Source organism: Triticum urartu, chromosome 5A (assembly GCF_056163025.1).
Source record: "Triticum urartu cultivar PI428250 chromosome 5A, HENAU_Tu73, whole genome shotgun sequence".
NCBI classification, from domain to species: Eukaryota; Viridiplantae; Streptophyta; class Magnoliopsida; order Poales; family Poaceae; genus Triticum; species Triticum urartu.
In genome coordinates, this window is record NC_141877.1 from 178,646,709 (window position 1) to 178,661,125 (window position 14,417).

Consider the following 14,417-nt stretch of genomic DNA (forward strand, 5'->3'; position numbering starts at 1 on the left):
ACTAGCGGTAGATCTTCACGAAGTAGGCGATCTCCTTGCCCTTACAAACTCCTTGGTTCAACTCCACAATATTGTCGGAGGCTCCCAAGTGACACCTAGCCAATCTAGGAGACACCACTCTCCAAGAAGTAACAAATGGTGTGTAGGTAATGAACTCCTTGCTCTTATGCTTCAAATGATAGTCTCCCCAACACTCAACTCTCTCTCATAGGATTTGGATTTTGTGGAAAGAAGATTTGAGTGGAAAGCAACTTGGGGAAGGCTAGAGATCAAGATTCATATGGTAGGAATGGAATATCTTGGTCTCAACACATGAGTAGGTGGTTCTCTCTCAGAACATATGAGTTGGAATTGTGTATGTGTTCTGATGGCTCTCTCCACGAATGAAGAGGAGGTGGAGGGGTATATATAGCCTCCACACAAAATCCAACCGTTACACACAGTTTTCCAATCTCGGTGGGACCGAATCAACAAACTCGGTCGGACCGAAAAGGTAAACCTAGTGACCGTTAGAGATTTTCGGTGGGACTGACATGCAACTCGGTAGGACCGATATGGTTAGGGTTTGGGCATAACGTAATCTCGGTGAGACCGATTACACAAACTCGGTGAGACCGATTTTGGTAATTAGCTAACCAGAGAGTTGGTCAGGCAAACTCGGTGGGACCGATTTGCTCTTTCGGTGAGACCGAAAAGTTACAAAAAGGAAACACTGAATTTACATTGCAATCTCGGTGGGACCGATTCGCTCTTTTGGTGAGACCGAAAAATTACAAAAGGGAAACAGAGAGTTTGCAATCCCATCTCGGTGAGACCGAGATCCCTATCGGTAGAACCGATTTGCTAGGGTTTGGCAGTGGCTTATGACAAGTGAAACTCGGTGGCGCCGGATAGAAAGAATTGGTATGACCGAGTTTGGCTTAGGGTTTAGGTCATAAGTGGATATGGGAAAGTAGTTGAGGATTTTGGAGCATATCACTAAGCACATGAAGCAAGAGGCTCATTAAGCAACACCTCATCCCTCCTTGATAGTATTGGCTTTTCCTATGGACTCAATGTGATCTTGGATCACTAAAATGTAAAATGAAGAGTCTTGAGCTTGAAGCTTTAGCCAATCCTTTGTCCTTAGCATCTTGAAGGAGTTCCCACAACCTTTAGTCCATGCCACTCCATTGTTGAACTTATCTGAAACATGCTAGATAGAAATGTTAGTCCAACAAGAGATATGTTGTCATCAATTATCAAAACCACCTAGGGAGCACTTGTGCTTTCACCCGGGCCATGAAAGCCGCCGGCTCCTGAGCCGCCGCCCGGGCCTTGATTGCCATCAAACGTATTAGAGTTCTTAAAAGCTTTCATGATTGCGCAATCCTTCCATAAATGAGTCATTGGTCGCTCCCGGGTGCCGTGTTTCGGGCAGGGTTCATTGAGTAGTTGCTCGAGAGATGGACCTAACCCACCAAACCAGGGTGGCTTTCCTTTGCGCTTCTGATTGTTACCCTGTGCATTGGCCACAAATTCCGGGTTACCGTCTGCCTTACGCTTATTGCCTCCTTGACTCGCCGGGTTATGCTGCTGACCCTTTCCATTACCGTTCTTCTTTCCCTTCCCTGTCTTTTCCTCATCAGACGCGGGATCCTTGGTACTACCAGAATCGGCATACTTGACTAAAGCCGCCATCAGCGTCCCCATATCGTTGCAATCACGCTTAAGGCGCCCCAGCTTCTGTCTCAGAGGCTCAAAGCGGCAATTCTTCTCCAGCATGAGAACTGCTGAGCCAGCATCCATCTTGTCAGACGAATGTATTATATCCTTGACCCGGCGCACCCAATGAGTCGTAGATTCACTTTCTTCCTGCTTACAATTTGTCAGATCCACAATTGACATAGACTGCTTGCAAGTATCTTTGAAGTTCTGGATGAAACGGGCCTTTAGCTCCGCCCATGAACTAATGGAGTTGGGTGGCAAACCCTTTAACCAAGAACGGGCCGTTCCGTCCAGCATCATGGTGAAATATTTAGCCATCGCTTCATCACTAACCTCCAGCAGCTCCATAGCCATCTCGTTTCAATCCACGCCCCAGGCTGTAAATCGGCCGTATAATTCGGCACCTTCCGAGGTCCCTTGAAATCCTTGGGCAGACGTACATTACGTAGAGCCGATACCAGACAAGGAACTCCTCCGGTTCTAGTAGCAACTCCCGCTTCAACGGAAGTCGTCGGGTAAGCCGGTGAATTCTGTTGGGCTGCTACCTGAGCCGCCCGCTCGTCCTCCTAACGTATCCGATCCTGAACCGGGTTATGCCCGTCGGGCTGGTTCCGGCGCTGAGCGTTACTTGACAAGGCCTCTGACTCCATGTGTCTACTGTAACTCGGGCTCCGATTTTGACGAGGCGGAGCTAACCAGGGCGGAGGAGTCGAGTGAATCCTATCCCGGCTGTAGGAGTAGGTTTCTTGCTGAGCCAGGGCTGTTTGGACAAGTTCTCTGATCTTCCGGGTTTCCACCGCTATCGGATCATCCCCATCTACTGGGAGAGCCGCCAAACGTGCTGATGCTGCGATTAAGTTCTCCATGGGGTTGGAGAAGTGACCCTGTGGTATTGGTATATAATTGGGCGGTGCCATATTGCCGTGAGGAGGTGCCATCCCCTGAGGCTGGACTGGACCTCCCGCTCCGGATGTAATAAGCTGATTCGCACCTGGCGGGTTACTTGGGCCGGCCCCGGGTGTAGCAAAGAGATTCCGAGGATCATAATTCTGAGGTAAACGGGACTGAGTTTTCTGATGTCTCCTCCTCATTACCTCATTAGATGCGTTTAAGCTCAACGTGAGCTGCAAGGCCTCTGCCTGAAGTTGCTGCGCTCGTACGTCCAAAGCCGCCCGCTCTGCTGCTAATCTAGCGTCCTCAGCTGCTAAGGTTTCCTTGACCCGGGCGATCTCGTCGCGAACCTGTGCCACCTCTGCCTCATGCTCAGATTGGTTCGCAGGGATGACTGTAACAGTTAACAAAGCCGTAAGCTTATCCATGAGATCCATCAGCACCTGAGCCGGTGAGTGCACGGGCCTCCTGGCCCGGCTGCTCCTAACCCGGACGTTATCGCAGCTGAGGCCGTAGAGTTTTGGCCGGGTTGAGTACCAGCCATGAAGACTCCTGCCCAGTTTGGTGACTCTGAGAGGTTCGGAATAGTGCTGCCATCGGAACAACCCCCAAGCACACCATCTTGAACTTGATACAGCGAATTGTTGAGCCGGCGGATGAATCACCATTAGAGAGGACGGCCGGCTCACCATCACCTTCAGATCCTTCAGGAAGTTCACCTCCATGGATGCAACCCACAAAGGCACGCTTCATGACGGGTTGAGCTCGGGCGGGTTTCGCACGCTGAGCCGTCTCGACGAGGTCGGTGCAGCTGTCCGGCTCAGGGCCCGGCTCACCAATCCGGCCGATGAAGACGTGAATTCCGCCAAAGGGGACCCGGTAGCCGTACTCAATTGAGCCGGCGTCGGGGCCCCAGCCTTCGTTGTCGATGTAGATCTTGCCGCGACGACTCTTGGTCATCCGGCCAACTGCGTATCCCTTGAGCCCTTCGAAGCTGCCCTTCAAGAACTCAAATCCACCGTGCGTTGGCCCCACGGTGGGTGCCAACTGTCGTGGAATTGTCACGGCAGATGTCCTCTTGCAAGGACTTGATCGTGGAGCCATCGTAACTAGGAAGTTTAAAGGGGTTAATCGGGACAAAGGACACGCGAGGTTTATACTAGTTCAGCCCCTTACGGTGAAGGAAGGCCTACGTGTAGTTGGGTTGGAATTGCTTGAGATTTCGATGACCGGGGAGCGAGATATGCTATGCCCGGTTCTCGATCTCTTGTTTCTTCTGTCCCTAAGCCGCCAGCGGGTCGTCCCCTTATATACACGGGTTGACGCCCTACGGCTTACAGAGTCCCGGCCGGCTCATAAACAGTGTCCGGCTCGGTGACTAGTTATTTCTATCTTACAATACAAGTCGCGCCCTCATGGCGGTTTATCACCATGGGCCATAAAGCGTCTGTGGGCCACTAGACCCTTTACTAAACCGCCATCTTCACGTCTTGGTCTTGGGCTTCAGACGGGCTTCTCTTTACGTAACTCGCCCCCCCTGGGCGGCTTACGTAAATAGTTATATCTCCAACAGTAGCTATCTTCATCCACAATGCCGCAGAGGGGGCACGTCCCGCGCGACGTGAAATGCCTATACTGCATGCACGCCGTAGTAGCCAACGCACCAGTCGCCGCTCGCCAAGCCGTATGTTTCATGCGTAAAGGAACACAAGAGTTCCAGATAGTTGGCTACCTAATGGGTAGATCAAATAGAACATGATTTTTTTCATAATTTTACATTCATCGACAACACATTTGACAGAAAAAACATTCATCTCAACTCAATAAAATATAGATGAGTACATGACAATTATCTTAATTCAAATAGACAATTCATAACAACTTTAACATAGGTTCATGAGTTCACGACATACTTTACGAGTAAGGTCCATATGTTAGTATAAACGGGCAGGCTATACCCATTACTTAACGGGTAGGGTACGGGTATTACCCATGGGTATAAAATTGTGCCCATACCCTACCCATGCGGATACGGTATCCGCGGATGCCCGTACCCATGGGTAAAGTTGCCAGGTAATATCTATCTAATTATCCATAAATATTACCATGACAAAAAAATTGTCCACGTCTGCCAGTACTACCTTTTGCAGATAAATCAACCATGCCCCTGTCGCATCGTTGGTTCGCCGCTCCGGCCTCATCGCGCAATATCATCGCATGACCTCACTGCGCACGCCTCACAACATGATCTCATCGCGCGGGCCTCGCCGCTCCGGCCTCGTCACCCGACGGGCTCAGGCAACACCGCACGAGCTTCAACACGTGAACAACAATCCACGAAACCTCACCGCAACTGGCTCGAGGGCTACGCCTCACCTCTTACGGACACATGCAATATTTATTTATTTATTTTTCTCACCCATGTAAAAAATTCATGAGAATTAATTTCTGCCAGTATACTCTATGTATGTAGATTACAATCAGGACATGGTAGTCTATGAGAGGTGAGGGTACCTACCACCGGATGGTAGGATTTACTACCAGTATTTACAAGATGTTTGAACTGCCAAAACGTGTTATATTTAGAAACAAAGGATGCGATTTTTATATATACATAAATGAGATCATTATAATCACATATAATTTTTAATAATAATTATCAGATACCTCAAAGTGAGTTGCGTCAAAATTCTATTTGAATATGTATTTATATTTTTTGAGGGGATACTGAACTATTTTTACTAGATGATACCCCGCACGTTGTTGTGGGAATATTTTGTAACATATCTCAATGTGATTCATTGTATAAAACATATATAAAAGGATAAAATTGAAACTACATATACTTTATTATGTTTGATCACTATATAGTTGTAAAAAATTTATTAAATATAAATAGAATAATAGAATAGAAATTCACATGTTGAGATAGGTCTTTTTTTATGCAGGTTTCATGATGAAGTGGCATACTTGCATGTTGCGAGACATATGATAGTGAATGTGGGGCTTTTCTCGTATATGTTGTATGATGATGTGGCATGCTTGCATGTTGAGAGAAATAGTTAGTGGGACTAGCTATTTAGATATAGAAGATAACGCAAAAATAACTACGCTGCCTGACTGGGCCTGGCCTATTTAGGGGCGTGCCCGCACACACACACACATTGGACACTAACGGGCCCAACGAACGACAGATACTCGATACCCCAAGCCCGCTAGGGTTTTGCTGGCAGGTATAAAATACCCCTTCTTCTCCTCTCCCATTCCTCCCTCCTATCAACTCGACCACAGAGCGGCGGCGGCGGCGGCGGCAGCGGGAGAAAGAGGAGAGAGCTCCAGCCATGGTGCACGTCAACTTCTACCGCAACTGTAAGACCGCGCCACGATCCTCCTGTCTCCCCTACCCTCTTGTGCTCTCTGCTCAATTGTATTCAGTTATTTGTGTCTTCGTGCTCGCCGTGATCTGATGGGGTGTTGCTCGCATAGGCTTAGTTGCAGCAAGTTGCTATCGGTTAGCCTTCTGCTTCCTGCTACAGCAGCTGCTTGCCGCAACGCAGAGCTCAGAGATCTCTTAGCTGTGGCGTCTTACTTCGGGCATAGCTGGTGAGAGGTCAGAGATTCGTTCCCGTGATGTCTTGCGTGCCGAGTTGCTGTGAGGCGAGGGGGAAGGTTGATTAGCGAGTGCATGATTTGCGTCGGCGTGATGCCGTTGTGGGATGAGAGGTTTGTTTGCATAAGATTTTGGCCTATCTTTTGTTCGGAATACCTGGATTTGAGTCGTGCCTGGCATGAGGACTGCGCCCTAGATCTAATTAAAGGTGTCTTACTTGAGCACTGGACATTTGTTTACTCTCAGCTCTGTCAGCACGCTCAGTTGGTAGTCTCGTCAGATTTAAACAAGTTCCTTGTTTCAGGGATATTGATATGCAGCCCATAGCCATCAGGTTTACTGATAAATTTAGAATCAGGCCAGCCGAAGTGAAGTCTAATTACCTATATATCTGTTTCACGGTGGAAACTATTCACCTCCTACTGTTACTGGTTCTTCATGTGGGAGCTTTGAATTTGGTATATATACTATGCCACTAGAATAGTCACAGAAATGATGTTGGTGCTTCATAATGGAGCCACCTGATTTTGTTGTATGCCATAGCCTAGATGTTGCATATTCTTTTTTGTGTGAACATGTAATTCATACTACATGCAAGAGTTATATGCATGTATTCAACATCTTTGTTCAACATATAAACAGGTATTAGCAAGATATACAACCTACCAATACCATTATGTTGCCACAAATACAATATTGACGTGGCAATCAGACCATAAACATGTGCAATGATACAAGATAGGCAGTGCGGTGAATGTAAGTACAGTAGATTTCATAAAGAACATGCCACAATAAATAGAGTACATCCTGAAACATGATAAAATTCATACTACATACAAGAGTTATATGCATGTATTTGTTCATATGCTTTTATTTCCTATGTGCTTTTAATTAAATCAGATCAATTCTTCTGATTTCATTCCGACCAGAAACTTGTGAATGTGTTATTATAATTGCCTGCTTTTAATGCACTTGGACATAGTGGCATATGTGGTTCCACTTTGTACCTGGCACTTGCTCTATGCTACAATTTGCCCATGTTATGTTTTTACTGCAACTCATGCCTTGTTTTCATAAATTTATTTTCTTACTATGTATTTACAAGTTAAATGTTTTCTCTTGCAGATGGTAAGACATTCAAGAAACCAAGGCGTCCTTATGAGAAGGAGCGTCTTGATGCAGAACTAAAGCTGGTCGGTGAATATGGACTGAGGTGCAAGCGTGAGCTCTGGAGGGTTCAGTATGCACTGAGCAGGATTCGTAATGCTGCAAGACACTTGCTCACACTGGATGAGAAAAATCCCCGCCGTATCTTTGAGGGCGCGGCCCTTCTCCGTCGCATGAACCGCTATGGTCTCCTTGCTGAGGGCCAGGATAAGCTTGATTACGTCCTTGCCCTGACTGCTGAGAACTTCCTTGCAAGGCGCCTTCAGACTCTTGTCTTCAAGGCTGGCATGGCAAAATCCATCCACCATGCCCGTGTCTTGATCAGGCAACGCCACATCAGGTATGCTTCTGGTATATTTTTCTTGCAATGCATGTTTTGGCATATGGTTCCATAAATTTGCATGTTGATCTAGAAATCTAAATGGTTTGCACTAGTTGTTTAATACAGGCTACCTGATACTGGTCTGTTACTGGTTATTACATGCATCTATGAATTACATGTTGGCCTGATACTGGTTACATGCATGTCTGAATTTTATCATCTTTCAGGATGTACTCTATTTATTGTGGCATGTTCTTTATGAAATCTACTGTACTTACATTCACCGCACTGCCTATCTTGTATCATTGCACATGTTTATGGTCTGATTGCCACGTCAATATTGTATTTGTGGTAACATAATGGTATTGGTAGGTTGTATATCTTGCTAAGATGTTGAACCTGTTTTCTGTAACTGAGATTATGTCAATATTGTTAGTCTTTGCTTCTTGTGTTATACTGGTTGTGGTCTGGTTTATATGTGGCATTGGCTTTGAGTTTTCATTGTGAAGTGATATTTTCCATGAATATTCCTGCTTGTTCACTTTGTGAATGAAGTGTTAAAATAATTTTCTTGAAACCATATTGCAGGGTTGGCAGGCAGATCGTCAATGTCCCCTCGTTCATGGTGAGGGTTGAATCTGAGAAGCACATTGACTTCTCACTGACAAGTCCATTCGGCGGAGGCCCTGCAGGCAGGGTGAAGAGAAAGAACCAGAAGAAGGCAAGTGGTGGCGGTGACGCCGGTGGTGACGAGGAAGAGGAATGAGGAACTAGTAGCTATCACCTTATATTTATCAAATGTTGGTGTTATGAGTACTTTAGCTGAGAGGCCTGAGACTTTCATGGGTTATCCTCTTGTCATTTTGTCACTTTATCACTGTTGTTAGCATGTATGCACTGCTTTATGTTTGGAGCTATTTGGTCGTGATGAAAGTTATCTAAAAATGTTCTTGACTATGACCTGGAATCCTCCTTCAATTGCTTCTGTTGGGGTGGTTGTCTGATAGTTCATGGAATCAACCTTTCTTTTCGAGTAAATGAATTACTTTGATGATCTATTTGCTGGTTTGTTTCCACGAGTTGTCCACTCCAACGGGGATCAATATTCTCTCCTAATTAGCTATACAAGTTCATACCAAAACATATAAACGCAATCACATGCCCTAGATCCATACATGTCAAGTTACCATACTTGAAAGCCATACACCCATATTGAATCTCCTTCGTTTCTTTTTAGTCATATAAGGTTTGGTCAAAGTCAAGCTTTATAGAATTTGACTAACTTTATATTAAAAAATATAAACATTCACAATATGAAATCAATATTATCAGATGCATCATGAAACGTATGTGGAGTTTTAGTATTGTAGATGTTCATATTATTTTTATATAAATTTGGTCAAACTTTGTGCAGTTTAACTTTGACCAAATCTTATATGTGGAGTAAAAAAAACGGAGGGAGTAAGTTGCCACAGCCATACAACCACATCAAATTTATTTTAGGGCTTCTTTTATTCGTAGGATTGCAAAAACGAACCGTAGGATTGTTATGACATTGCCCATTGAATTCCTATAGGTTTTGAGTTTGATTGTGTCACAAAAAACAACAACAAAGAATTTCTTCAAAGATGTTGGAGTGGATGTTAGAAATTCCTACGAAGTGTAGTAGAAATCAATCCATAGGAAATTCCTATAGAATTCAATCCTATGAATCAAACGACCAATGCAGAAAAAATTCCTATGAATTCTAACTCTTTAAAAATCCTACGAAAATGCTTTGAATCAAAGAGGCCCTTAGAAGTTCTTCACATATCTACTCACACAATGGGTTCAGAAAGTTTCATGACGGCTCTTGCGATCTTGGGATTGTCGACAAGATGAGCATAGTATCTTCATCAAATTCTTCCAAATTGGAGACTACATCCCAAAGGTCATCAAGTATATCAAATTCTTCCAAATTGGAGACTACATCCCAAAGGTCATCAGGTATATCATCATCATCTCCACCAAGCATCACAAGAGCTTCGGCAATTTGGAACACATCTTTAAGAGTGCTAACTAGTGGATCATCAAGAACTTTCACTACCTTAGCCTTCTTTTTCGATGGTCCTTCAGGGTGAGAAGACTCACCAACATTTGGTGACGTGTTCACCTCACCATTCTTCTCATCACCGACGTCAATAGAAAGGAGATCATTTCTAGACTTTGGATTCATCATCGTAGCCGCGGTTGTCCCCAAAATGGTCGCCATGGCATGATAGTGCTCAATTGGGCTATTCAAGAAGGGTGCATCAAATTTGTGGGCCTTCAAAAAATGTGCAAGTCATTAGCATAATGTAGGCAAAATATGGCATGATAACGTTCATATCATTAAGCTTACCATACAATGACCAGCATAATTTTCTTCGTTAAGCCTAGTTGTGCAAGTATCTTCATCCATAGAGCTCCACTTAAATTCTTCAAATCGTCCACCCTACCCCAAATCCTCCTCCACCTCTTGAGATGGTTTCTAACTTGATCAGAGATGACAACTAGCTTGAATTGCTCGTTGAAAATTGCAGCACATTGTTTATGATGCGTCTCCTTGAATCCTAGCAACAATGTCAACCAAAAACCTAACATACTGTTAGTCATGTAAGTGGTCCATACAATGACCCCACTTTTCCCGGAGTTCCCACTTGCAATGGTAGCTTCAACACTGTCAACTTCTGCCTAGCCATCAAAAGATTGCAAAGGAATGGTTTAAAGCATCTCAAATACACGGTTTCAACATATAAATGGTATGATTTGTCCAATCATCAAAAGGTTGCAATAAAATGGATGAAAGCATGACAAATACATGGTCCAATATAGTAAATGATAAAAATCTATCCAGCCATCTAAAGGTTGCAAAAAAGGATGAAAGCATCACAAATACATGGTTCATAATAAATGGTACAATCTGTCCAGCCATGAAATAAATGCAAAGGTAGCTGCATAAACACTACAAATGCGTAGAGTGTGTCACACTCATAAATTTCCACACATGAGTTGCCTATCTTCCCACATTTGGGCGGTAATTTGTAGCCTATGGTCTATCGTGGCCCTACTGTCACTTGCTTATTGCCTTGATGTTCGAATTGGTTAGGTGGTCCATGTCACTTCTGGTATAATAAAATGAGGAATCCCTTGTGATAATGCATAATTATGAAGAACACAACAAGCTATAACAATGTTGACTTGGACTGGGAAAGTAAAGAATGGTTTGGCATCATCTAAAAGTTTGAAACGCCTATTGAGAGATCCAAAAGCCCTATATACCATCACCCGTAGAGATGATTACCTAAGGTTGAATAACTTCTTATCATTTTGAACCAGATTGTTGCCCGACTCATTCAAATGGTACCTCACACCCTCACACCATGAGAAGGTGGTAAGAACCTGGGCTTGGCTCCGTAGCTGGCATCAACTAGGTAGAATTTTCATAAAAAAATCAAAACAAATATTGGTGACAATGTGTGACTCCCTTGATTTAATCGTACACTAATCATACACGCAAACGTGTACGATCAAGATCAGGGACTCACGAGAAGATATCACAACACAACTCTAAACACAAATAAAGTCATACAAGTATCATATTACAAGCCAGGGGCCTCGAGGGCTCGAATACAAGTGCTCGAATATAAATGAGTCGGCGGAAGCAATAATATCTGAGTACATACACAAGTTAAACAAGGTGCCATAAGATGGCTAGCACAAACTGGGATATAGATCAAAGAGGCGCATGCCTCCTGCCCGGGATCCTCCTAACTACTCCTGGTCGTCGGTGGCCTGAACGTAGTAGTAGGCACCTCCGGTGTAGTAGGGTTCATCGTCGACGGTGGCGTCTGGCTCCTGGACTCTAACATCTGATCGCAGCAACCGGGTATCGAAGGGGAAAAGGGGGAAGCAAAGCAACCGTGAGTACTCATCCAAAGTACTCGCAAGCAAGGATCTACACTACATATGCATTGGTATCAATGAAATGGGTAGTATCTGTGGACTGAATGCAGAATGCCGGAATAAGAGGGGGAGAAGCTAGTCCTATCGAAGACTACGCTTCTGGTAGCCTCCATCTTGAAGCATATAGAAGAGAGTTGCAAGTATAGTAACAAGTGACATTGCATAGCATAATCCTACCCGGTGATCGTCCCCTCGTCGCCCTGTGGGAAAGCGATCATCGGGTTGTATCTGGCACTTGAAAGGGTGTGTTTTATTAAGTATCTGGTTCTAGTTGTCATGAGGTCGGAATACAACGCTGGGTCGTCCTGTTACCATGGACACGTCTATTCGAATAGATCAATCTTCCCCGCAGGAGTGCACCACATTACTGAACACGCTCGATCACTCTGGCCGGACACACTTTCCTGGGTCATGCCTGACCTTAGAAGATCCAACACGTCGTAGCCCTACCTAGACCTAAGAGAGCGGTCACACCGGTCTAAATCCTAAGCGCGCAGGGGTCTTGGGCCCATCGCTCTTTGCACTCCTGCACGTTGTGAACGCGGCCGATGAGCATACCTAGCCCCCTTATACTAGAGCAGGCGTTCCAGTCCAACCCGGCGTGCGCCGCTCAGTTGCTGACGTCTAGGAGGCTTCGGCTGATACTACGACGTCGAGTGCCCATAACTGTTCCCACATGGTGGTTAGTGCGTATAGGTCAATACCAACTCAGATCAAACACCCAATCTCGTTAAGCGTGTTATTTGAAGTAACCGCGGACGCCGACCAGGGACCAAGCCCACCTGTCTCCTAGGTGGTCTCAACCTGCCCTGTTGCTCCGTCACAAAGTATAGTCGGGGCCTTCGAGAACCCAGGCCCACCATTACCTGGATGGAACCACCTGCCCCTTCAGCCCCTCACATCCGAACAGTAACATAAGTAATTTAGTAGTATATAGTATATACCCGTGATCACCTCCCGAAGTGATCACGACACAATAGTATAGCATGGCAGACGGACAAGAATGTAGGGACACTGATGTAATACTAGCAACCTATACTAAGCATTTAGGATTACATGTAAAGTATCAACAGTAGTAACAAGGACAGGCTATGCAGCAATATAGGATCAAAGCGATGAAACAGTAACTGTACTCTAATGCAAGCAGTAGAGGGAAAGAGTAGGCGATATCGGGATGATCAAGGGGGGTTTGCTTGCCTGGAAGCTCTACTGAGAAGAAGGGGTCGTCAACACCGTAGTTTTACTGGGTAGCAGCGGTTTCGGTCTTGGTGTCTAACGAGAGAAGAGGGGGAAGAAACAATAAATATAATGCAAATATATGCATGACGATGCATGTCATGACAATGGGCGGTGACAGGTGTGCCCTAACGAGGTAGTAGGTGCTACTCGCTAAGGGGGAAAACATCCGGGAAAGTATTCCCGGTGTTTGACGTTTTCGGACAGTCGAACCGGAGGGGTACGATTGCATGTTCGCTATGCTAGGGACATGTGGCGGACGGACAGACATCATACTCAGATTCGTCTCGTTGTTCTGAGCAACTTTCATATACAAAGTATTTTCATCCGAGTTACGGAATATTTTATATTAATTTACTAAGATTTAATCATTTGCTAAATTCTGGAAAATACCTAAATTCAAATTTAAACAGTGTATTACTTTTTATACTCACAGACAGCTAGCCTATTAGAATGACAGGTGGGGTCCAGTGGGGCTGAGTCAGCCAGTGTTGACTAGGCATAATGGGCAGTGGAGCCCAATGGTCATTGACACAATAACTTAGAAGCTGATTTTAACTTTATATTTAAGTGAGGGGGGTCCACTGTCATAGGGTCACTTGTTAATAACTGAACTAAACTAACAAATATTAAGAATTAGTAATAGGGGATTAGCCTCACTAATTTAGGAGGCCCCACAGGCAGTGGCACTAGCCATGCCTCTCTTGGCCAGCCACACACACGCAGAGGAGGCCGCTGGCGGCCATAGCCGAGGGTGGCGCGGCGGGCGGTGAGCAGCGGTGGCTGTGGGCAGTGGCAGCGGTGCGCAGGGGGCAACAGCGGCCGGAAGCGGCGAGGCATGGGCAGCTGCAGGTGCTGTCGCGGTTCGAGCGCACGCGCATGCAGCAGCATAGTAGGCGGGAAAGGCCACAGCCGATCGCAGGGGCTACTACTTCTTGAGCTTGCGTTAGTTTTTCCCTTGAAGAGGAAAGGGTAATGCAGCAAAGTAGAGATAAGTATTTCCCTCAGTTTGAGAACCAAGGTATCAATTCAGCAGGAGATAACGCACAAGTCACCGAATACCTGCACAAAAAATCAAACAACTTGCACCCAACGCGATAAAGGGGTTGTCAATCCCTTCACGGTTACTTGCAAAAGTGAGATCTGATAGAGATAGATAAACGATAAAGTAAATATTTTTGGTATTTTTTGTTTATAGATCGGGAAGTAAAAGATTGCAAAATAGTAGATCGGAAACTTATATGATGGAAAATAGACCCGACGGCCATAGGTTTCAGTAGAGGCTTCTCTCATGATAGCAAATAATACGGTGGGTGAACAAATTACTACCGAGCAATTGATAGAAAAGCACAAAGTATGACAATATCTAAGGCAATGATCATGAATATAGGCATCACGTCCGTGTCAAGTAGACCGAAATGATTCTGCATCTACTACTATTACTCCACACATCAACCGCTATCCAACATGCATCTAGAGTATTAAGTTCATAAAGAATGG

The 14,417-nt window shown here is 45.1% G+C and overlaps 1 protein-coding gene and 1 pseudogene across 1 annotated transcript; one reads left to right on the forward strand and one right to left on the reverse strand.

Annotated features, from left to right (window-relative positions):
• Positions 1 to 5,808: 5,808 nt before the first annotated feature.
• Positions 5,809 to 8,654, forward strand: LOC125508487 (small ribosomal subunit protein uS4y). Its single transcript, XM_048673214.2, has 3 exons — positions 5,809 to 5,967; positions 7,334 to 7,715; positions 8,286 to 8,654. Exons 1-3 carry the CDS (start codon positions 5,940 to 5,942, stop codon positions 8,461 to 8,463), a joined length of 588 nt encoding a protein of 195 aa, XP_048529171.1. The 5' UTR covers positions 5,809 to 5,939; the 3' UTR covers positions 8,464 to 8,654.
• An 883-nt stretch (positions 8,655 to 9,537) lies between these two features.
• Positions 9,538 to 13,757, reverse strand: LOC147970729 (uncharacterized; annotated as a pseudogene).
• Between the last annotated feature and the right edge of the window lie 660 nt (positions 13,758 to 14,417).